This window comes from Salvia splendens, chromosome 3 (genome assembly GCF_004379255.2).
Source record: "Salvia splendens isolate huo1 chromosome 3, SspV2, whole genome shotgun sequence".
Lineage (NCBI taxonomy): Eukaryota > Viridiplantae > Streptophyta > Magnoliopsida > Lamiales > Lamiaceae > Salvia > Salvia splendens.
In genome coordinates this window covers 21,111,863-21,135,187 of record NC_056034.1, presented here as the reverse complement: position 1 = coordinate 21,135,187, position 23,325 = coordinate 21,111,863, and the positions used below count along the sequence as shown (strand labels likewise).

The following is a 23,325-nucleotide window of genomic DNA, read 5'->3' as shown; positions in this document are numbered from 1 at the left end:
GCCTAATACCTTTCCCGACCAAGAAGCCGGTTATTTTCAACCTGCAACATATCAGACGATGAAGAGAAACCAAATATGGAGGAGACACGATTAAAGATGAGTAAGAATGTTACTCTAGCCGTTAAACTCAATGGGATGAATTATCCCCTATGGAAACGGCTGATGAGAGTAGCCATCGTGGGAAGACGAGCAAACAGGTATATCACCGGTACACCGCAGCCGCCGGAACCTAGAATGAAGGGGTACACAGAATGGGAGGAAGCCGATATGACAGTGTTCTCATGGATAATTGACAACGTCGAAACAGAAATTGTTGTCGACTTTGCACATCACCAAACCGCGCAAGCTCTGTGGGAGAGCCTACAAACTACATTCGAAAGTACTGCAGATCCATATCTATTGTACGATCTAGAGGAAAAGGCAGGCCGAATCGTGCAAGGGGAACATGGGCTAGAAACATATTGGCGACATCTCCACGGAATCTGGGTCGAAATTGACCGATGCCAACATCAACCTGTGGATTGCTGCGACAAGGGGATTAGCCAACTTCGAACGTATGTAGCAACAAGACGGCTGTTCAAATTCCTAACAGGCTTGAATGCAAGATATGACGGGATCCGAAGGGATATTCTCAAGGAAACCCCGTTGCCCTCAGCCGAGACCGCATACGGTCTGGTAAAACGAGAAGCTACGCGGTTGAAAATCATGCCGGCAGCAGGCATCGATCTCCAGACCGGCGCAATCAACGATGGATCATCATCGGGCCAAGTCGGACACGGGTTCGCCGTCAGAAACCAGCCACCACCGCGACCAAAATAGCCACCACCACCGCGACCAAAACAGCCACCACCACGAACCGCCGCGCAACAGCCCAATCGCCAAGGCAGTTTCAAACCCGACAAACCAAAATTTTGGTGCTCTCATTGCGGAAAACAAAGTCATACTCGAGATACATGTTTCCTCCTCGTTGGATTTCCGGAATGGTGGGATGAAAATCAAAAGGCTAAAGCTCGATTAGCCATCGGAGTCGAAGATGGAGGCGGATTATTTCTGCAAGGAGCAGGGAATACGGAGATGACTAGCACCCGTGGGAGAGCAGGAGATACCGGTCCTCAACCGGGTGGAGGCGGCAGGCCAGGCGAGGCAGCCTTCGTGGAGAAGAAAGGAGGCGGGTCATATGGAGGTAACGGATTGGGGTTGAGAAACCCCGATCCCCAATTTGATTTTCAGAATAAACCCCAAAGCATGAGTAATTTAATTTATGGTCCTTATAGTTCAGAATATATGCAATATGACCCGGGAAAATTACAGTTAGGACCCCAGAAAAACTATATTCCACGTTTGACCCCAAAACTGTCTGAAAGTTCCGTCTTAAGCCCAAATCGTTTTGCACCCTTGGAAAATATACCTATTGCATGCATTGCCCAAAGTAAAATTGACCCTAAGGAGAGTGAGTGGATTTTTTATTGTGGGACAACTGATACTATGACCTACGATCTGAAAGATTTTTGTGAATTTAATGGGGCAACTAAAAGCCAAATTCAAACTGTCGATGAAGAGTTGACCGCTGTGGGTGGGAGTGGAACCATTGAAATATCCCCAACCCTGAAGCTTACAAATTGCCTCTATTTGCCCAAATTATCTCATAAACTTATGTCTATCAGCCACGTGACGAAAGAATTAAACTGTACGTTACTAATGCATCCAAATTTCTGTGTATTACAGGATATCAGGACGAGGAGGATAATTGGGCGTGGCACTGAGCGTCAAGGTCTTTATTATGTGGATGAGATTACTCAACAAGGTGGCACCGCGATGCTTGCTCACGGATCTGCAAATCGGGAAGCTTGGTTGTGGCACCGCAGATTGGGGCATCCATCATCGGGGTATTTAAAATTGCTTTTTCCAAAGTTTTCCCATTTTAAGGATATTACTTGCGAATCTTGTGTTTTAGCAAAAAACCACAGACAATCCTTTAGATCAAGTGATACTCATGTTAAGGCTATTTTTTCTCTAGTGCATGCCGATGTTTAGGGTCCAGCTCCTATTGTTGGTGATCATGGTTTTAAATATTTTCTCATTTTTGTGGATGACTGCACTAGATTGACTTGGGTATATTTTTTGAAGCATAAATCTGACGTTTTTGAAAAATTTACCCGTTTCTTTACAATGATCCAGACACAATTCCGAACCACGATCAAAATTCTTAGATCCGATAATGGTAGGGAATTTGTTAACAAAGACATGACTGATTTTTTTAAAGAAAAGGGGTTAGTTCATCAAACTACTTGTCCTTACACTCCTGAACAAAATGGTGTAGTTGAACGAAAGAATAGGATAATCCTAGAGGTCACGAGAGCCCTGTTTTTTGACTCAAATGTTCCTAAATTTTTATGGCCCGAAGCTGTTGCCACTGCTATCTACCTGATTAATCGTTTGCCTACAAAAATTTAGGGTATGAAAACTCCTTTGCAGACTCTCGCATCCCTAACTGATATTCCCCCACCTCTCATACTTCCGCTCAAAATCTTTGGTTGTTCCGTTTATGTGCATGTACCGAAACACGAAAGAGGAAAATTTTCTGCATGTGCAATAAAATGTGTTTTTTTGGGGTATGGGGTAAATCAGAAGGGCTATCGATGCTATCACCCGGGGTCTAGGAAGGTTATAACAACCATGAATTGTAATTTTCTAGAAAGTGAATACTTCTATCACACCCAACCTCGGGGTCAGGGGGGAGTGCTGTTCAGGGGGAGTGTGATAAAATTGGACCTCTCAGTTTTCCGATGCCACATCTAAGTATCTCGAACGTGGAACCAACAGAACAAGCTAGTGTCACTGCCGAGTCAGTCACATCTGCTGTAGAGCCTCCTCAACCGCCTACGCCTGAATCGAGTCCTCCTCCAGTGATATCCGAGGTAATTCCTGAAACTAGCTCAGATAATACAGTTATTACTCCTGACACTTTTGGTGTAGACGAGAATGAGAATGCAGCAATTGATGGTGATACCGACCGCTATATACTCCCCAACAGAACTACTCGTGGGGTCCCGGCTAAGAGATACAGTCCTGAGAGGATTAGTAGAAGCCGATATTCTATGGCGAATCTGGCTAAAGCAAATCTAACAGAGATGGCTAGGGCGTTTGAAGCAGCACTTTACGAAGAAGAAGAAATCCCATATACGGCCGAGGAGGCTATGAAAATTGCTCACTGGCGAGAAGCAATGCTAGTAGAAATGCGGGCTCTGATGAAGAACAATACATGGGAAGTATGTCTTAAACCTGATGGAGTTCGAACTGTGGGATGCAGATGGGTCTTCACTATCAAACGGAGGCCAGATGGGTCGATTGAAAGGTATAAGGCGAGACTTGTGGCCAAAGGATACACTCAGACTTATGGAGTTGATTATGCTGAAACATTCTCACCGGTAGCAAAAATGAGTACTATTCGAGTGCTCTTCTCAATAGCGGCAGTCAGGGAATGGCCACTACATCAGTTCGACGTGACAAACGTATTCTTACATGGGGAACTGAAGAAGCCCATTTACATGGAGCCACCACCTGGATTTGTTGGAGATTTCGAAGGAGGAAAGATTTGCAAACTAAAACGAACACTATATGGGCTAAAGCAGTCACCTAGAGCTTGGTTTGGGAGATTCTCTGAGGCAATGAAGAAGTATGGGTATGAACAAAGCAACTCTGATCATACATTATTCTTGAAGAAAAGAGAAGGAAAGATTACATGCCTCATCATCTATGTAGATGACATGATTCTCACGGGAGATGATGAAGAGGAAATAAGCAAGCGAAGGAAGAATTTGTTTGCAGAGTTTGAAATGAAGGACTTGGGATTACTAAAGTACTTTCTGGGTATAGAAGTGCTAAGGTCAAAGAAGGAGATCTTCATTAGTCAGAGGAAATATGTACTTGACTTGTTAACCGAGACAGGACTACTGGACTGTAAGCCAGCAGATACTCCTATGGTTCAGAATCATGGTCTGCGGATAGTTGAAGGAGCTGAAGCCACTCACCGCACGAGATATCAACGTTTAGTTGGGAAATTGATATACATATCCCACACTAGACCCGACATAGCTTATGCAGTTGGAGTAGTTAGTCAGTTTATGCATGCACCTCAAGTAGCTCACTGGGAAGCAACACTGAGGATTGTTCGATATCTGAAAGGGACAGCGAACCATGAGATTCTATTCGAGAATCATGGACATTTAGAGATTTATGGATTCACGGATGCTGATTGGGCAGGGAACCCAAATGACAGAAAATCAACTGCTGGATATTTTACCTTTGTGGGAGGAAATCTTGTCACGTGGAGAAGCAAAAAACAGAAAGTGGTAGCCTTGTCAAGTGCAGAAGCTGAATTTCGAGGGATTAAGAGTGGGTTGACTGAGATTCTGTGGCTGAGGAAATTGATGACTGAGTTGAACTTAAACTCACAGAAGTCATGTAAGTTGTTCTGTGATAATAAGGCGGCAATCAGTATATCTGAAAATCCATTTCAGCATGATCGGACAAAACATGTCGAGGTGGATCGACATTTCATCAAGGACAATATAGAGGCCAAGACGGTAGAACTTCCTTTTGTGAGATCTGAAAATCAGTTGGCGGATATACTCACGAAAGCTGTCGATGCAAGAAGCTTCCATGAGGTATTGGGCAAGTTAAGTATCGGTAATCCCATTACTTAACTTGAGGGGGAGTGTTAGAAAGAAAAATATGTAAGTAAGGAAAATAGGTAAGCAAGGAAAAAAATTAATTAGGGAATGGGTATTATGCCAAATCTTGCCAATTTTATGTAACCCTTGGCCTATTTAAAGGAGGCGTACCTATTGTAATTCTCTGAACAAGTTGAATGAATAATACTCATATCTTTCAACACTGTCCATCAATATTTATTTCCAAAAGCATGTGTGGGTAATAAATACTTACTACAGTAAAAAATTTCCAGAGAGGAGAAAGCAAGCAAAAATCTTATAATAACCCAAGACCACTCCAATTTTGACACACTCAGATTGCCCACAAACTTGGGAAATCTCATTATGTAATTATGATATATTCTTGTAGCAAATAGAAATATCACTATGCTAATAAAGAGGAAATTGACAAGGAATAAACTTTTTTATTTTGCTGGTAGAAATAATGAGACGTACTACAAGGTATGGCAAACTCAGGGAGATAGTGCTGTTTCATTTCTATTGTTCTCTCATATTTATAAATTTTGTTCCCATTATTATCAACTAAAAACATCAGCACAAAATTGGTGGTAGCCTTTAACTTGTTTTAACGTATGCTCTCTACTTTTTTTTAACTGCGTATATGAGTTCTGACTTCTAAATTTTAAAATAAGTCAATGAACTCATATTTTGTTTATAAGCAAGTTTTTGGAATTCACCTGTTATGTGTAGCATGGTATTCCCTCCGTCCGTGAAATGTTGTCTAATTTTGTCATTTCGGTTCGATGTCTGTGAAATATTGTCTGCTTTGCTTTTTTTTCATTTTTGATAAATGGACCCTACTTTCCACCAAGTCATTACACTCACATTTTATTATAAAACTAATATTTAAATGTGGGGCCTACATTCCACTAACTTTTTTCACTCATTTTTCTTCACATTTTTTAAAACCCGTGTCGAGTCAAACATGGACAACATTTTGCAGACGGAGGGAGTACTATTTTACTAGGTTTGTTTGACCTAAATTATTTGATCTGTACGTTTACATGGTGTAATAGTGTACAAGTATATTAGGATGTGGATTTGTAAAGTTTGTCATTTCCAAGTATATTAGGATGTGGATTTGTAAAGTTTGTCATTTCCAAATATGTGCTTAAATTTATATCCTATATATGCTATCATCAGATGCTCTTCCTTCAGTTATTTAACACTGCTCAGATTGTTGAGACTGATAATGAAGTGGGTTGGTATAAAGTTTCAGCACCTCTATATTTTGATCTAATTAACTTTGTATTATTATTATTATTATTATTATGGAATATAGGATTCATAATCTATTTTGAGTAATCAAATCTTGACTGGCATTGTAATCTCTCCGTGTTAATGGATCAGATAAAAAAAGGATCATCCAACTTGAGCCTGTTGAGTAGAGTTTAGTTTTGTTTTACGACGCGTACTACTCAAAGGTTGATGCCTGCCATATAAAGAAATTGTATTTATGATTAAACTTTTAATCCGCATCTCATGTAGATGTAGTTGGTAGGGAAGCCAGTCATGCATGCATGCTGTTGATCCCAAAAATCTTATGGCATCTCATGTAGTCTGAACAGTGGCGGATCCCGGGGGGGCAAGAGGGGGCGGTCGCCCCCTCCATGCGACTAATGTTCCCTTATCTCGGATGCATATTTTCCATATCCGCCCCCTCCGTTGTCTCCGACGTCGCCCCGTTAACCGAAAAAAATAACCATTATCTCCCAAGCTCAATTGAAAGAAAATTTTAAAACTCAACTCAAGCCCAATTAAAAAAGAACTAAAAGCCCAATCGTATCTACCTTTTCAATAAAATTAAACTCTAATAAATAAAAAATAATAATGAATAAACTTCAGCTCTAAAGAAATCCCCAAATTCCATAAGCTCTGGCGGAGGGAGTGACGAGTCTGCTCCCAGCGAAGCTCTGATTTCCTCTGTGCCGTCCACCCTCCGGACTCCACAACCACAACTCCACAAGTCCGCCCCTGCTGGCTGCTGCCTCTCCAATTTCCATCTCAAGAAGAAGCCCAACCATTCTTAAATTCCAGAAGCATAATCTCATAAATTTGAAGGTGTGTTGTGTTTTAAAATTCAAATTCATGTCTTTGAATTTGTAGATTTAGGCATTTAGCCATTGAGGAAAGATTAAATATTTTCCTTTTGGAATAGGAAAAAAAAGTAGCTTAGAAGATTAAAGAGGCAGCAGCAACTCATAGTTGAAACTTGGAATAGGAAAAAAAAATACAACAGTTGCATTTGAATTTTAAAGAGATTGGAAATTTGGAATGACTATAAAATGAGAAGTGCCGAAGTGGTTAGTGGTGTATATATAAAACATTGGGTGGGTTCCATGTGGCATGTGGTAAATGCTAATGACAAAGTGTGGTCCCATGGATAGTATAAAGTGAGTAAATGATAGTTACTTTGTTATAATATTTTATAATTATACCTTTTTTTTCATTAGGTATGGAGAAATATTTTGGAAAAAGAATAAGAATTTTGGATTCTTGTCCAGAACTAGAAGCACAGAATGCTGAAGAAAATTTGATGGAGAATGATGATATAAATGAAAGTGAAATCAAGGCTGATCTTGGTTTGCGAAAACCAATTGCAGAATATGGTGTGAATATCCGGGATCGTATTCGTAGAGAATATGTAGCAAAAGGCCCTTGTCAACCAAAGGGTAATATTTTTCAAAAAACGCATTAAGGAAAAGATAATAGCAGTTTTAGAGATACTTGGTACAAAGATTATGATTAGCTAGAATATGGTGAAGCGAAACATGCCGCATATTGCTTTTACTGTTTTCTTTTCAAGCGTGGTTATGTGGCACCGGGAGATGAAGCCTTCACTAGTTGTGGTTTTTCTAATTGGAAAAAAGCACTAGAAAAATTCAAGGCGCATGTTGGGGATAAAAGTAGTGCACACAACAAAGCAAGGATAGAATATGAAAATTTTGTCAATCAAAGGCAAAGTGTGACTTATGTTGTAAGTAGAGGTATGACAACAAAAGAAAAGGAATATCGAATTCGATTGACTGCAATTGTTGATGTAGTTCGTTTTCTTTTGATTCAAGGTTTGCCTTTTAGGGGACATGACGAGTCATCTACGTCTTTGAACAAAGGTAATTTTCTTGAGTTATTAGAATGGTATGGTTTGAGGAATGATGAAGTTGGTAAAGTGATTTTGAAAAATGCCCCTGGAAATAACCAAATGACTTCTCCATCAGTCCAAAAAAGATATGGCTAATGCTTGTGCGGTGGAAACCACACTTGATATATTGGGAGAACTTGGAGACAGACACTTCTCAATCCTAGTTGATGAGTCACATGATTGCTCAACAAAGGAGCAAATGACAATTGTCATAAGATTTGTGAACAAGGATGGGCAGATAATTGAAAGGTTTTTAGCTTTGGTTCATGTCAAAAAAACTACATCAGTTTGTTTGAAAGAGGCAATTGACTCCGTATTTGCTAAGTTTAAGTTATCTTTGTCAAGATTGAGAGGCCAAGGATACGATGGAGCATCAAACATGCGAGGTGAATGCAATGGACTGAAAGCACTAATTTTAAAGGAAAATCCATCAGCTTGGTATGTCCATTGTTTTGCCCACCAACTTCAATTGGTATGTGTGGCATTGTGCAAGACAAATCAATATGTTTGTGATTTTTTCAGTTATCTTATCTCAATTGTCACAACATGTGGTTCTTCTTGCAAAAAGGCTGATATGATTCGACAAATTGAGCACGATAGACTAGTTGAAATGATAGAGAATGGGGAAATCGGTACTGGTAGAGGCCAAAATCAAGAAACTTCTTTGAAGAGACCAGGTGATACTCAATGGGGATCTCATTATGTCACCGTGATTCGTCTTGCAAATATGTGGCAGTCAGTAACCGAAGTACTTGAAAACGTACTTGTTGATGGAGAAGAATATGAAACAAGGGGCAAAGCTGTAGGTCTCGTACAGAAAATGGAGACTTTTGAATTTGTATTCATCCTTATGTTGATGAAACATTTGTTGGGGGTTATTCAACCATTGTCTTGTTCCTTGCAACAAAGAGATCAAGATATTTTAAATGCGATTTTCTTGATAGAGAATGTGAAAGAAAGCTTGAGATCATTTCGAGAATTTGGATGGGATACTTTCTTGCAAGAAGTGAATGATTTTTGTGGGGCAAATGACATTTCAATAACAAACATGGATGATGATGCTCCAAAGCGGATTAGTAAGAGAAATGGTTCAAACATCAAGAACTACCATCATTATCGCGTTGAAATATTTTGTCAGGTAATTTGAAATTTAATATCTTATTCATTTACTAAATTAGAATCATCTTGATATTTAATCTTTCTTGTGTGTCAATTAGGTCGTCGACTTACTTACACAAAAGATGGAAAATCGTTTCTCTGAGGCATCCACAGACTTGCTAAGTTGTATGGCATGCCTCGATCCAAAAAATGATTTCGCTGCTTTTAATGTTCATAAGCTTGTTCATCTTGCTACTCTTTACCCAAAGGACTTCACATCGACTCAACATACTGAATTGTTTAAACAACTTGAAACTTTTGTTGATGTCGTGAGAAGAGATGCACGATTGAATGGTATTGAAGATTTGGCTAGCCTATCTCAGAAGATTGTTGAAACCAAGAAAGATAAAGTTGAAAGAGTATTTTCAGCAATGAAATTTATCAAGACTGACTTGCGGATAGGATGGGAGATGAGTGGTTGAATGACAGTTTGGTAGTATACAATGAAAGACCCATCTTTGCTAGTGTTTCTAATGAAAGAATCTTGAAACGTTTTCAAGATATGGATACCCGTAGAAATCAGTTGTCTCGGTTAACAGATGCTATAGCTACTTGAATTGTAATAGACTTTCATTTTGCTAAAAAAAGATATTGAAGTATTATATTTAATATTTTATTATTTTATTTCGCCTCCTCCGTTTTTTAATCCTGGATCTGCCACTGAGTCTGAATACTCATAGCTCATGAAATTCTAAACGTGGCACGACAATACCGGATAATATGGCTAGGGCCTATGGCTGTCCTTGAAGAACTTATGTCCCATTTGTAAATCCTCTGCCTTCGATGACAATGGAAAAAAAAAGGAATCTGACTAATGAAATCAATTGCATTCTTGGTGTTTTCTAGTTGCCATTTTCATCTCCCTTTGCATTTTGGTTGTTCTTATTCCCATTTAATTATTGAGTTATTTTTAAAGGGGTGGATAAAGTAATAATAGTAACTAGAGATTTCAGAAATTGAGTCTCTCAATTAATGACTAATGAAGCAATAATAGTCTTATTGCACTTCAATTTCTATATTTTTGTCAATTTAAATTTCTATACTTTTATTCTTGGACGATTATTCCGTCTTATCCTTTGTTATATTCCTAGTATATTTAATTAAAATATCCGCTCGTAATGACAAAAACACTGACAAACATATTAGGAAATAAAGTATATGAGCATCCACAATGGCGGCGAGCGGACCGGCTAGCCGATTCCCGGCGCTGGCAGGTCCGCTCGCCGAACCATTGCAGCAGGCGAGCGCCAAATCGGCGAGAAAAACGGCAAGCGCACGCCGATTCCTGGGCGCTGGCAGATGCGCTCGCCGATCGGCTGGCCGCCATTGCAGGCTCCCGATCGGCGAGCGATCGACCAGCCGATTTTTTATTTTTTTTAATTTAATTTTTGAAACACTATGTATACGCGATTTGCACGTCATTTTCATTCGCACCACTTGTTTTAACGAGTTTTCTCTCTATCTTAATCTCTGTACAAGATCAACAACGCGAAATGAGTAACGCGAGTGGTAGTAGTGGTGTACTGGTGGTAGTGGTGGGGATGCTGAGGAGTACGAACGGCGAATGAACGAAGAGTTGGAGGCCAATACGTCCCATGAGATAAACCGGCTGATACAAAGGGCCTTGCAGCCGGCGGTACCTCGACCTCGACCCGTTGTCAACCGCCGAGCAGTGATTGAGTGGGATCACGTAGCTGCACATCAGCGGCTATATGAAGACTACTTCGCACCGGAGCCGCGGTTTAACGCCAACTTTTTCAGGCGGCGTTTTAGGATGAGCAGGGCCCTGTTTATGCGTATTGTTGACGCTTTGGAGCGTCGATATATGTGTTTCCGCTTCAGGCAAGATGCGGCTGGCAGACCCGGCCACACACCTATTCAAAAGTGCACTGCGGCAATCAGGCAGTTGGCCTACGGAGGCGCGGCAGACATGTGGGACGAGTACCTCCACATTGGTGAGACGAGTGCCCTTGAATGTATGAAGTATTTCTGTCAGGGTGTGGTTGAAATATTCCGTGAACAGTACCTTCGAAGCCCTACCCTCGAAGACTGTCAGGAGCTGATGCAGATGCACGGGGAGAAGCATGGGTTCCCGGGTATGTTAGGCAGCATAGATTGTATGCATTGGGAGTGGAAGAACTGCCCCGCTGCCTGAAAAGGGTTCTACACGACCGACTACAAGGGAAAGAATCCCACGATGATCCTCGAGGCCGTAGCTGATTACCGGCTGTGGATTTGGCATGCATATTTTGGGGTAGCCGAGTCGAACAACAATCTCAACGTCCTCAACTCGTCGCCCCTTTTCAACGAGCAGTGCCACGGCATCGGTCCGACCATCAGTTTTATAGCCAACGGGAACCAGCATAATATGAGATACTACTTGGCGGATGGGATATACCCTAGGTGGCCCGTCTTTGTGAAGACGATCAGATGCGCATCAGATGAGAGGAGGCCTACTTTGCGGAACGACAGGAGTCGGCGCGCAAGGACGTGGAGCGCGCATTTGGTGTGCTCCAGTCTCGATGGGCGGCAATTAAGGGTCCAACGCATTTGTGGCACGTCGACTGCATTGCTGATATAATGTACGCTTGTATTATCATGCACAACATGATTGTCGAAGATGAAGGTGTACAACTGACTAGTTGGACCTACGACGATAATGAAGCCGGTCCAAGCCACGTTGTGGCCGCCCCCAACGTACGAAGTGGGGTACCTCACGATGAAGCCGACCGCCTCCAAGCACATGCCGACATGCGCCAAGTGGAAGCTCATATTCGACTCCAAAATGATTTAATTGAACAGTTGTGGGCGCGGAGAACTGCACAACGTTAGTTTTTTTTTTTAATTATGTAATTTTTTTAATGTACCTTTTTTTAATTTAAATAAAATTATTGCATTTTCCTGTATCTGTGTCGTAAGCTGAATTCCGTATTTTGTGTGATTGTTATTTTTATAATTTTGTTTATTGTGGCTAGCCTATTGCTTGTCCAGTTGCCTGTTCTGATGATGTGGCAGGAGGAGTTTTTAGTGATGATGATGTGGCATGAGGAGTTTGTGGCTAGGCTATGACTGGTCTATTACCATTGTGGAGAAACAAAAAAGTCCAAGTCCTTAAAAGAAAACGAAAGTCAAAGAAGTGAAAATATAGAAAAAACCACAAAAGCAAAATAAAATAAAATTGAGAAGTATTATCTGTTTGTTGAAATTCCGATTCAATTAATACCAAAAAAAATCGTTGAGAAGTATTATCTGTTTGACTTGTTCTTCTTTCAGGTTTTCACGATATTATTCCGAGAAGGTGAAAGCTTTTATGTGAACGTCCGTAAAATAACATACTATCTTAAAATATTAAGATATAATCTCATCTGATATCATTTTTACTTCTTTCAAATATCAATGTCATTTTTGTGTCTTTCTTTCCTCTCATCTCTCGTGTAGTTTTCCTATGATTGGGTTTTGAAAATAGTTTCTATTTTCTAATAGAGTGAGTTTATAGAAGAGAGACGAGAGAAGTGAAAGAGATTAAAACGAAAAAAAAATTAATCTAAAAAGCTGAAAAATAATTACTTCATATGAGATTACACTCCTCCACATTAAGGACTGCAATTGCTATTTTTCTAAGGAATTGCAAAAGTGAAAATGACATAGTTTAGGAACTTAATGTGTAATGTGTAGGAGACATAATAAATACTTATAAGAAAGTACTAAACCATAACTAACTAGAATTTAGTCAAATTGCATTTGTACAACCACCCGCACTAAGCATTTGCAATTACTGTCATGACTTGATTGCTCAAGAGTGATTTTAATTAATGTCCCGTGTCCAATAGTCAAATTCCCGACTCCATAATCAAATAATAATAAATAAATAGGATTATGTTTACTAATGTTGTACAAGGATTTGATGTCGTAATAGGTTGCTTCACACGCAATACGTGTGGCCACCACGAAAATCACATATACTATATAATATCCTTTTAGACTAATTCATTTGATAGAGACAATAGACCTAGTCTCATTCATTTTATTACTCCATCCTCATTTCCTCACCATGGTCGGAGTTGATTTACCTGGTACACTTTTATTAAAAAAATTCATTAATATGTCACCACTAACGATATCCAATTATTAAACAAATAAAATATTACCGACCATGGCGCACAATACTACGTGTCGTTGTTTGTACTTAATATTGAATAAGTACGATATAAAATTAAGTTTAGGTTCGACCAACCAAATTTCATATATTGTTAAAGAAGACTAAACATCAGAATATTGCATACTTGGTTTCTGGTGGATGTTAGATTTGATTACATTCATTAATTTCAAATTGTGGCAAGAAGTATTCGTAAATAAAGTAGTAGAATGGTCATACAAGTTGTATAGTTATTGCTCTTTATATATACAATGAATTTAAAAGGAAATAGATCACCATATAAAAAAAGAAGAAAACACACACCAATTCATGAAAATACAATTCGTGGACTGAAATAAAAAAATAAAAGAAATGGCAATAGTAGCTAGTGTAAGTTTGGAAAGAAGCAAATCGGAACTAGCATTGTGGAAGATCGGCTGGCGGTGGAGGCAACGTTGTGTCTGGCGTGGGCCCATTCTCGATGATAAAAGCATTAGCCAGACCCCATGGTACATGCCCATCTATGTGACAATGCACGAACCATACACCTGAAAATGAAAATAAAATACACCTTAATTAATTTTTTATATTTAGTGCATGCATGTTTGGTGGGATAGATAATTCGTGAATCAATTACCTGGATTATTAGCCCGGAACCTAATGACCACCCATCCTAGGCTAGGAACGACAACGGTATTCCGCTCTTGCGGATTGACCAAGTTCAAATTGGCAGCATCAGTTTGGGGATTGTAGTTCCCCAGCCCTTGCCCAACCACGTAAAAATTGAGGCCGTGCAGATGCATCGGATGATCATCCGACGACAGCACCGCCGTATTATGAAACACCATCTCTACCGTCGCGTTGTACTTGAACTGCTTCACTCTCGTCCCCTTCTCCGTCGCAAACAACGCCGGGTTCTGCGTGTTGTTCGGGTTATTGTAGTCGAACGTCAGCGGCGGGTTGTCGGGGAAGTCCGCGGTGTAGACCCCGCTCACGTTGTTCACGTACGCTTCCATGATCGAAATCCCCTGTGGCAGCACGAACGATACGTTGTTCATCGACGCCGCTACTTCCAGCCCGCCTGGCCCGGCGCAGACCCCGCTCGGGTTGCGGCACGCGATCAGGCCTAGCCCGGTAGTCACAAACATGCGTTCGTCTATCTCCAGTGGGACCGGGGTCCAGTGCGGGCTGCTGGTCAAACCGGTCAAGCTTCTCAAAAACCTGTTCGCTGTCTCCGTGTCGTTTCTGCTGGGCATTACGGGCAGTAGGGGCGTCGAATTCCCCGGGGCCCCCGCGTACGACATGATGGCGGTGGTGGATATGTTGACGTAGGGAGCGAGTAGTGGGATCACGTACGCGCTCGCTGCCATGTAGTAGCGGTTTAAGGGTTGATCGGCCGTCATCAGCGCGTCGACGGTCTGTCCCGGTGCTAAAACCAACAAGTCGGTGTTGTAGGGGTCGGTGTAGGACGCGTCCACGGCCACCACGGTGAAATTGTGGTTGGCGATCTTGAAGAATAACGGAGTGTTGAGTGCAGCGTTGATTACTCGGAGAAGATAGGTCCTTCCTTGTACCAACGTAAACCTAACAGTGTCTGTAAAAAAACAAAGTCAATTAATGGTGGACTACAACAACTATTCATTAAAATAGTAGTTAGTTTGATATACGTGTGGACTTACTATTTGAGGAGCATGGGAAGAGATCTCCGGGCTGACCGTTAATAGTAAAGGCATTAGAAGCATTGGGCGCACCCCCTGTTGAGACAGCTTCCTCTTCCACATCCATGATATCAGCATTCCACCATTCGCCTGCACCCACAAATTAATAGTATATCAATATTCACCTAACATTACATAATTTTAATTAATGAATTTCATATGAAATATAATACTGACCCAGAACAATTGGGATTTCACGGAATGGAGTTGGGAATGGGTAGGTGCGACCGGGTGCGGGTCGGATTATTATGGCTCCATGAACAGTGGCTCGGAGTGCTTTGAAATGTGCATGCCACAACAGACTTCCTTCTTGGCGGGTCACGTTGAATCTGTAGGTGAAGCTTTGACCCGGCCGAATCGGGCATTGCGTAACGTATTCGGGCCCATCGGCCCATGCGCTCATTAGCTGAAACACCCCATGCCTGTGCCATTACACAATTATTTACCCCAAAATCTAAAATTATTACAGATGCTAGCCTAGCCTCTAATTTTGGTGATTCAGATTGTTTGAAAATATCGTTTATTGGTCGATTAATTAATCAATAAGCAACGACTAGACCTGACCTAGTCCTATATAAAGATTGCATTTTGACGTAAGAAATTTTGTAGTATACATGTGGATCATCAGTTCATTTTAATATATCATGATTGTATAGACTATATTAAATTAACCAACAACTAGATGGGTAGTAGGAATTTTTCAAAATCCATAATAAGTATTGCATTGAAATTTTCGTTCTTTTAATTTATTTTTATTTATTTATGATATAAAAAAATAATACTCCACTATATCTTTCACTTTATATATAATCAAAATGAAAAAGATTATTTAAGTTAAGATGAAATGACATACCAATGAATTGTGACATTATATGGTGATACGTTATTAACACGAACAACAAGCGTATCACCATCTTCAACTACAATAGTTGGTCCAGGAAGACCGCCATTGACCGCAGTGATTACTTGATCTCGGCATAACCGATTCACAGTAACATTTCCCACCTGCAATTCAGCTTGTTAAATTTGTTCACTCCCAATAATCAAATTATAACTCAATCAAATTATTACATTAAAAGTGTGTCGAACGATTCGAGCAGAGGCAAACGATGAAGAGCAAGCCAAAAGAGCTAAAGCCGAAGCTAAAAGCAACAAGGAGTGACGCATTGCTACGTATAGTAATTAAGATATGAATGAATAAATGAAAGGAATAAAAATCTCAAATATGAAGGAGGTGGATTGATTTTGAAGAGATGGATTGGTGAAGAAAGTTATGAGATGAGTGTCTATATATACCAAAAAAAAATATGAACGACTTGGTCGTCGATTGATAATTGTTCAAAGTCTGGTTTTGTGAAGAGTGTATACATGTAATTTTAAAATGTAGAGGTGAGAATTAATGTGCATAAAATAATGGTAAAATGTTAGATTTTCCATTGGTTATGCAATGTAGCTAGCGTGTGGAAGAACAAATATCCTGAGTTGTTGATATTGGCCGAAGCTAATAGAGATTATGATCATCAAATGAATTGAATATATTTTTAAAATGCATAATGTCAAAGTGGTTACGATATTCATTCAGAACCGTGTTCTCTTGTCATTGTTTTGACCAGCTCTTTCTTTTTACTACTATTTTTGGTCTTGGTTATTCGTTTTCCAATTACTTCAAAATACTAACATTTTTTTTCGTGTATACACAATTTATGATCAAATGAATTGCAATTACAAGTCATATGTAGTAATTAATTGGGTCTATTTTTGCTGCTGAGGAAGTTGCAATTTTGATGATTGTATTTGAAGGATTGATGTCGAAATCTTCAAATCATTACTCCTCTCCATTCTAGTATGTCAACGCCCTCTCTTCTTTTCTTGTCCGCGTTTTCGGATGGATAATTATTATTTTTTTTGTTTCACTTTGACTGTACATCATTTAATACCAGAGACCATGATTTCAATATTAAAACTCATCTAAATATTTCGTGTAACCCGCCAATTAAAGATACTCATTTAAATGATCTTTTAATTTCAGATTAAATCTAATTTGGCAGATCAAAAGTTTTCTATCTCGTACTCATCATGGAATATTTGAAACAGCTTTTCGAATTAAATATTTAAATGCAATAATATACTACTGTTTTACCAATTTTGAAATTTGAGCGAGTTATGTTTTTCGAAATTTGAGCGGGTTAAGTTAGAAGCATATCTTACCAAACGATATAATTTTATTAGAATAGTTTCTATTTTTAGAAATTAAAAAAAGGAAAGAATTTGTATTATTGAGAAATCGAATAAAGTATTTTTTTTCTTGGAACAGATCGAGTGTAGTGGATCAAAGGTGACAGATAATCAGATAATTTGCAGTCAACATTTTCGAGATATTTTCAAATAAAATCAGAAGTGGAAATAATCAGGTATATCGTGGGTTGTAAGTATGTAGGAATTTAATTGCTCAAGGCTAATGTCAAAAGGGTTATTATAACTAGACTAGAGGAATGCTTCAGCCTTCACGATTATATAAAGGGTTGATAATGACTGTAAAAAACATGAATATATTGTGATTATAATTCCCACATCTAGAATATGAATATCAATGTTTGGTAATTTTCCAAGGATGTCAAATCTAGCGGAGCCACCAAGTGATCACCTACTATTCTTAATTTATACTCCGAGTTGAAATTTAAATCACCATCCAAATTGAACGACTCATTTTATCTTTATGGTTCTATAATTTGAATTCGTAGACATATTAATTTCTTGACCATTTAGATATTTAATTAAAATAATTTGGGTTAAAAATATTTCATTAAGTTAAGTGTAATGGGACTTATACAAGAATGCTGACAAAATACATCTTGTAAAAGAGTGTAGATATGTAGTTTATGAAATTCTTCCAATCGGTTTGACTTTTTGTGTTTGACGTTGTTCCTCGTCATATAATTCTAGATAACACACTCTTTTTTTCACTTGTATTTAAAATGTTCCTTTCATATTCTGGATTTTCGGGGACATATACTACCACTGTCCATAAAAAATAGGTTAATATTATTATATTTTAGAGTGTCCACCATAATTAAATTAATTTTAAATATAGAAAGTTATAAATAAATACTAACCCTACATATCATTCTAAATGTGGACCCCACAATCTACTAATATTACTTTCACCACCTTTTCTCTCACTCTATCTTATTTTATCAATTGAACATTAAAACTCGTGTCATTAACAACTTTATCTACAATATTTTTTTGTGTGGACAGAGGTAGTATTAATTTATTGTCAATATACACATCGTTAATATACAGTATTATACTATAAGTAATTACGATTAAAATTCAAATCATCCCAAAAAATAGTGCGATTAAAATTCAATTCATCCCAAAAAATAGTGCTCTATATATTTTTTTATAGGATATCCTAATTAAAACATAGCCAGACTTCTATTTTATTGAATGAACTACATGTTTAGTCCGAGTTTGTGGTTCTTACACCAGCCATTCACCCCTAGCATTTCTTCGCCTAGAAAATGCCCGGCAGACAAATTCTCTATATTGGCCCGTTCAACTCCGTTTAAGGTTGTTTTAGACTTTTTTTTGCATCAAGACTTCGACACACTCGTTAGCTCTAAAAAATAAGAAATAAGTGGATGAAACCTAAACTTTATACCTCAAATTACTCAACAACTAGTGTTAATCACCCACCTAAACATCCTAAACTATGAGTTTGTCAAATATATATGTAAGAAATAGAAAATAAGATTCATCAATTAACTAATTAATTATTTTAATAAAAAATTATATCACTTACTTTAATTAATAATACTTCTGATAATAATTAAATTTGTCAAATAATAGAAAACGCTAGAAGTTAGAATGGTAAATTTTATAAAAATTTATGCTATTTTTTATTTTATAAATTTTAGAATTCATATAATAATTAAATTTGTCAAATAATAGAATACGCCATAAGTTAGAGTAGTAAGTTTTATAAAACTTTATGCTATTTTTTATTTTATAAATTTTAGAATTCATATAATAATTAAATTTGTCAAATAATAGAATATGCCATAAGTTAGAATAGTAAATTTTATAAAAATTTATGCTATTTTTTATTTTATAAATTTTAGAATTGGTAATATAGCCCTATTTACTTTAATCTTATATACTAATGATTGTGTTTACTCTTTTATTTTGTGTATATGATTGCCTATAGTATTCTCATATTTAAAACAGAGTAGATTAATTTTAAAATAAATTGAAGTCATATTTCAAAGAAATAAATATGAGTAGATTAATTTTAGAATAAATTGAAGTCATATTTCAATGAAATAAATATAAGCTGGCATGATGGAATGGATGGACAATGAATAGTATTCCTACTTCTTTTTTTTTTCTTTGCTTGGTTAGACAAGAGTTTTAATGCACAAATAGTAAAGTAAGAGAGATAGATAGATTGAAAAAGTAATTATAGTATTGTTAATGGAGAATGACCTCCACCTATTTAGTGAGAAAATAGTTTTGAAAATTAGAAAGTGCATACTATTGTGTGACGTACTAAAAATGAAAGAGTGCGTACTCTTATGGGACGGAGGAAATATATTTTTTTTCTTGGAATCACCATTCAATGGAGATAGTGATCCATGGACCTCTTAGTTAAAGAGCAACAACTCAATTACTAGGCTATTAACTTTAATAAGACAATTATTGAAAACCCCTTATTTTTCTATGCACAGAGGGAGCGATTTTGCTATTTTCGGCCCTTGAATCCGCCAGTATACACCAACACACACTCTCTCTATCCACACACACCTACATACACGCACCAGTGCATGCGCACACACTATACACAATTAATTAAATTTGAAATTAAAGTCTAAAATAATTAATTGTTCATATGCTATTTCATTCCATTCCATCCTACTCCCTATGTTCCACAAGAATATACATTTTTTTTCTTTTTAGGCCGTCCCACAAGAATATATACTTTCTAATTTTGAAAACTATTTTCTCTCTAATGAGATGAGACTCATTCTCCACTAATAATACTTTAATTACTTTTTCTCTATACATCTCTCTTACTTTATCAATTTTGCATTAAAGCATGTGTCAAATCCAAATTGCATATTCATTGGTGATAAGATAATGAGAGTATAGTATTTATAGTTATCAAGAATAAAAATGAAATGAATCAAGTAACAATTCCTTTTATATTTGTAAACACAAAAATGAAATGTATCGGTCGGTTCATTCTCATTCTCATTCTCATTCTCATTCTCGTTCTCGTTCTCGTTCTCGTTCTCGTTCCTGGACTTGGTGCAATGGTTGTTGGAAAATAATGAGTTGGATCTAAGCCCAGAGGTAATACTGGTCGAATCTGATAGGCCCATTTATTTAGGACACTTAAATAGAATATTCTAAAACCAATCAATCTCTTCGATTCGGCCGAAAACAGAGAAATGCAAATCTTCGTGAAAACCCTAACAGCCAAAACGATCACTCTCGAAGTCGAGAGCTCAGACACAATCGACAATGTGAAGGCGAAGATCCAGGACAAGGAAGGAATTCCGCCGGATCAGCAGCGCCTGATCTTCGCCGGGAAGCAGTTGGAGGACGGCAGAACCCTCGCCGATTACAACATCCAGAAGGAATCCACGCTCCACCTCGTCCTCCGCCTTCGCGGCGGTTCCGGTAGCACCTGGCGGATTCCTTTCGTGGCCAATCACTTGTTGAAGAAGATCACCCAGCTAAACGAGACCTCTAAGAAGGAGTTGATCAAGACCTGGTCTAGGGCTTCGACCATCATTCCGGAAATGGTGGGGCACCGCGTTGCCGTCTACGATGGGAGGAAACACGTGCCGTTTCGTATTTCTGAGAATATGGTGGGGCATAAATTGGGGGAATTGAAGCCGCGGCGCCACAACAGGAAGGAGGTTCATGCGCGCGCCAAGGCTGCCACTAAGAAGAAGAAGTAAGCCACTCTTGCGGAACAGATTTGTTGGTTGAATAGTGTGAGGGTTTATAGATTTAAAAGTTCGTTTGATGGTTTAACCTGCTCTTTGAATTTAGAGATTTTGAACTGATATCGACAATTAGCTTTGGTTCTATCTTGAATAACAAGCATTGTCTTTTACAATGTAATTTGGATCGTAATGCTATGCAATTCAGCCCTGAGTTCTGATTACTATACTATGTTTCCTCTTTTTTGTGACATGTTTGCTCCTAGATGATATTTTTGATATTCAATGTCATGCTTAAGCTGGTGAAATATTGTCCCCTTATTAAAGTGCTAGAATTTGTTTCTTTTTGCCCGAACTTGTCGAAGCTAGTGAAGCAAGTGTTCTCATTTAGAATCTCCCTTAGGATTCAACTGAAGCTTGAAAAGAGGGTAAAATATGGCTAGAAGATTGGATAAGGAGAAAGTGGCTAGTGAGTTAGTGTCACTTGAGGCTGATCTGTAGAGGGTTCTGTGGCCTCTGTCAAAGTTGAAGCAAAATAAGAATTTTAGAACTGTAACGAAAGATATCTTCCTGTTTCTTGCCAGCTTGAAATTTCATGGAACTTTTCATTTCATCATCGAAATGAATTTTGGTTGGGTAATGTTGTCACTAAGTCCTCCCATGGAGCTTTTGATGTCATCTAGAATCATCACATGGTAGTTAGTATACATGGGTGGCGAACGTTGCATTTGCTGTGCAATTATTGGATTAGATGCTATGAAAATGCCAAAATAAAATATCCAATTTTTTTATGGGAAAATGTTAATGCCCATTAGTTGATATTTGCTACATCATATGGCTCTAATTGCAAACATTAGTTTATCCTATATCTGGGTGGTGTTGATATAGCCACTTGAGCATTTGGGATAGGATGAGAGGTTACATTTTTGTAATCTTGCAAACCACTCAACTTCTGAGTTTTCTCAAGGAGATATCTGCTGAATTGGTTTCACAATGTAGAAGAAGGATGGTAAAGTTAGATGGTTCGGATGTTGTTGTCTCCATCTCCTCTCTGATCTATTATATACTCCTGGTAAGACTATCAGATGTCTTCCTTCTGTAGTTAGTGTGTGGAATTGGAATTGGAATTTTGTTAGAGATATACATTTTCCGCTTTCAAGCTTGGTTTCATAGTACTACAAGTTACAACTAATGAGCAATGGGTCAGTTTTTGTTTATCTGCTTCCGCGCATTTTGGTGTCAGGTGTTCATTCATCCAAAATGGTTTTGGTTTTGGTTTTATGTTTGATGCCGTCTGTTTGATACAGATACACGCACAATTATTTCTTGAAACCCAACTAGTGCATGTACAGATGTGTTACAATAGGTTTAGGATAGTGATGAATTACCTCTGTGATTTGAGGAATAGAAAGGTTAGTTTAATGCAGCTGCAGAGCATTTGTAATACATCGATATATTAGTTTTATTTATGAATATATCTAAGTTATGTAGCAAAAGCAGACGTTATTCGTGGCTAAAGAAGAAGTGATGTTCGTTAGCATCATCTAATTTGTTTATTTGTTCTTTTACCAACTTAATTTAACTAGTAATTCGCCGTTGAAGAAAGCGTGTTTATGCTCAATTTATAGGTGGCATTCTTCTGGATGATTAGAGTCTTTCAACGTTGGTGGGCAACGTAATAATCAATACAAGTTGGACCGTTATTTATGCGCCTTCGTCTGGAAATCAACATCGTTTTCTGAACATATTATTTACAGATTAGAATGTCAAAATAAACATACATATTGTACACACATTAATCTTAGTAGTTATGTGTGTAAAACAAGATTAAATGTCGTATGGATATTATAATAATCCCACACTTGCTGACCACGCAGTTATGAAACTAAACATAAGGCCACGAATAATAAAAAAATAATGAATTCAGAAAAAAAAAATCAAGCCCAATAATTTGGGAATTAGTATGTATAAATAAATAGAAAAAATATAGGGGCATTCCGAGAATTGAACTCGGGACCTCTCGCACCCTAAGCGAGAATCATACCACTAGACCAAATGCCCATTTATTATTAAATTTCTTAAATTTACATATAATTTAATTTGGCAAGCATGTAGACAGGATAAAGAAACAGAGTTTAGAAAATTTCCCTAATTTTAACCATTTTTGCATGATTTAACACGTCGTCGGTTTTTGGTTTTCAAAGGAAATTATTGTATGTATCTGTTGTTTTAATCACATAATTGAGAGTAATTGCAAAATGATACTCGAAACATACTAAATTAGATGCAAATTTATTCCATCATTGATTCATTATGACACAAAGCGTTCATAAATAGGGAGTCGAGTAAAATATCAATTGACTTCATGTTCCCATTGAAAATAAATCCAAAAGTCAGACTATGAGTATAACTGAAAATCGGAATCTGCTTCAGTCTTTTTCATGCCTTCATTTTCAGTAGTTAATAAAAATCTTAGGAATATTTT

The 23,325-nt window shown here is 38.0% G+C and overlaps 3 protein-coding genes and 1 non-coding gene across 4 annotated transcripts; 2 read left to right on the top strand and 2 right to left on the bottom strand.

Moving 5' to 3' along the window:
* The first annotated feature begins 1,074 nt into the window (after positions 1-1,074).
* Positions 1,075-9,455, top strand: LOC121796732 (zinc finger MYM-type protein 1-like). Its single transcript, XM_042195521.1, has 6 exons — positions 1,075-1,183; positions 7,187-7,405; positions 7,799-7,902; positions 7,952-8,313; positions 8,398-9,013; positions 9,093-9,455. The coding sequence occupies exons 1-6, from the start codon at positions 1,075-1,077 to the stop codon at positions 9,453-9,455; spliced, it is 1,773 nt and encodes a 590-aa protein (XP_042051455.1).
* A 3,944-nt stretch (positions 9,456-13,399) lies between these two features.
* Positions 13,400-16,131, bottom strand: LOC121793818 (laccase-7-like). Its single transcript, XM_042191857.1, has 6 exons — positions 15,958-16,131; positions 15,740-15,891; positions 15,064-15,308; positions 14,848-14,976; positions 13,806-14,762; positions 13,400-13,716 (listed from the first exon to the last, which is right to left on the bottom strand). Exons 1-6 carry the CDS (start codon positions 16,051-16,053, stop codon positions 13,586-13,588), a joined length of 1,710 nt encoding a protein of 569 aa, XP_042047791.1. The 5' UTR covers positions 16,054-16,131; the 3' UTR covers positions 13,400-13,585.
* Positions 16,132-20,306: 4,175 nt separating this feature from the next.
* Positions 20,307-21,064, top strand: LOC121797284 (ubiquitin-40S ribosomal protein S27a-like). The gene has a single exon (XM_042196043.1). It carries the CDS (start codon positions 20,340-20,342, stop codon positions 20,853-20,855), a length of 516 nt encoding a protein of 171 aa, XP_042051977.1. The 5' UTR covers positions 20,307-20,339; the 3' UTR covers positions 20,856-21,064.
* Positions 21,065-22,829: 1,765 nt separating this feature from the next.
* On the bottom strand, positions 22,830-22,901 carry TRNAP-AGG. Its single transcript has one exon. It is a non-coding gene; the product is annotated as a tRNA-Pro (tRNA).
* Between the last annotated feature and the right edge of the window lie 424 nt (positions 22,902-23,325).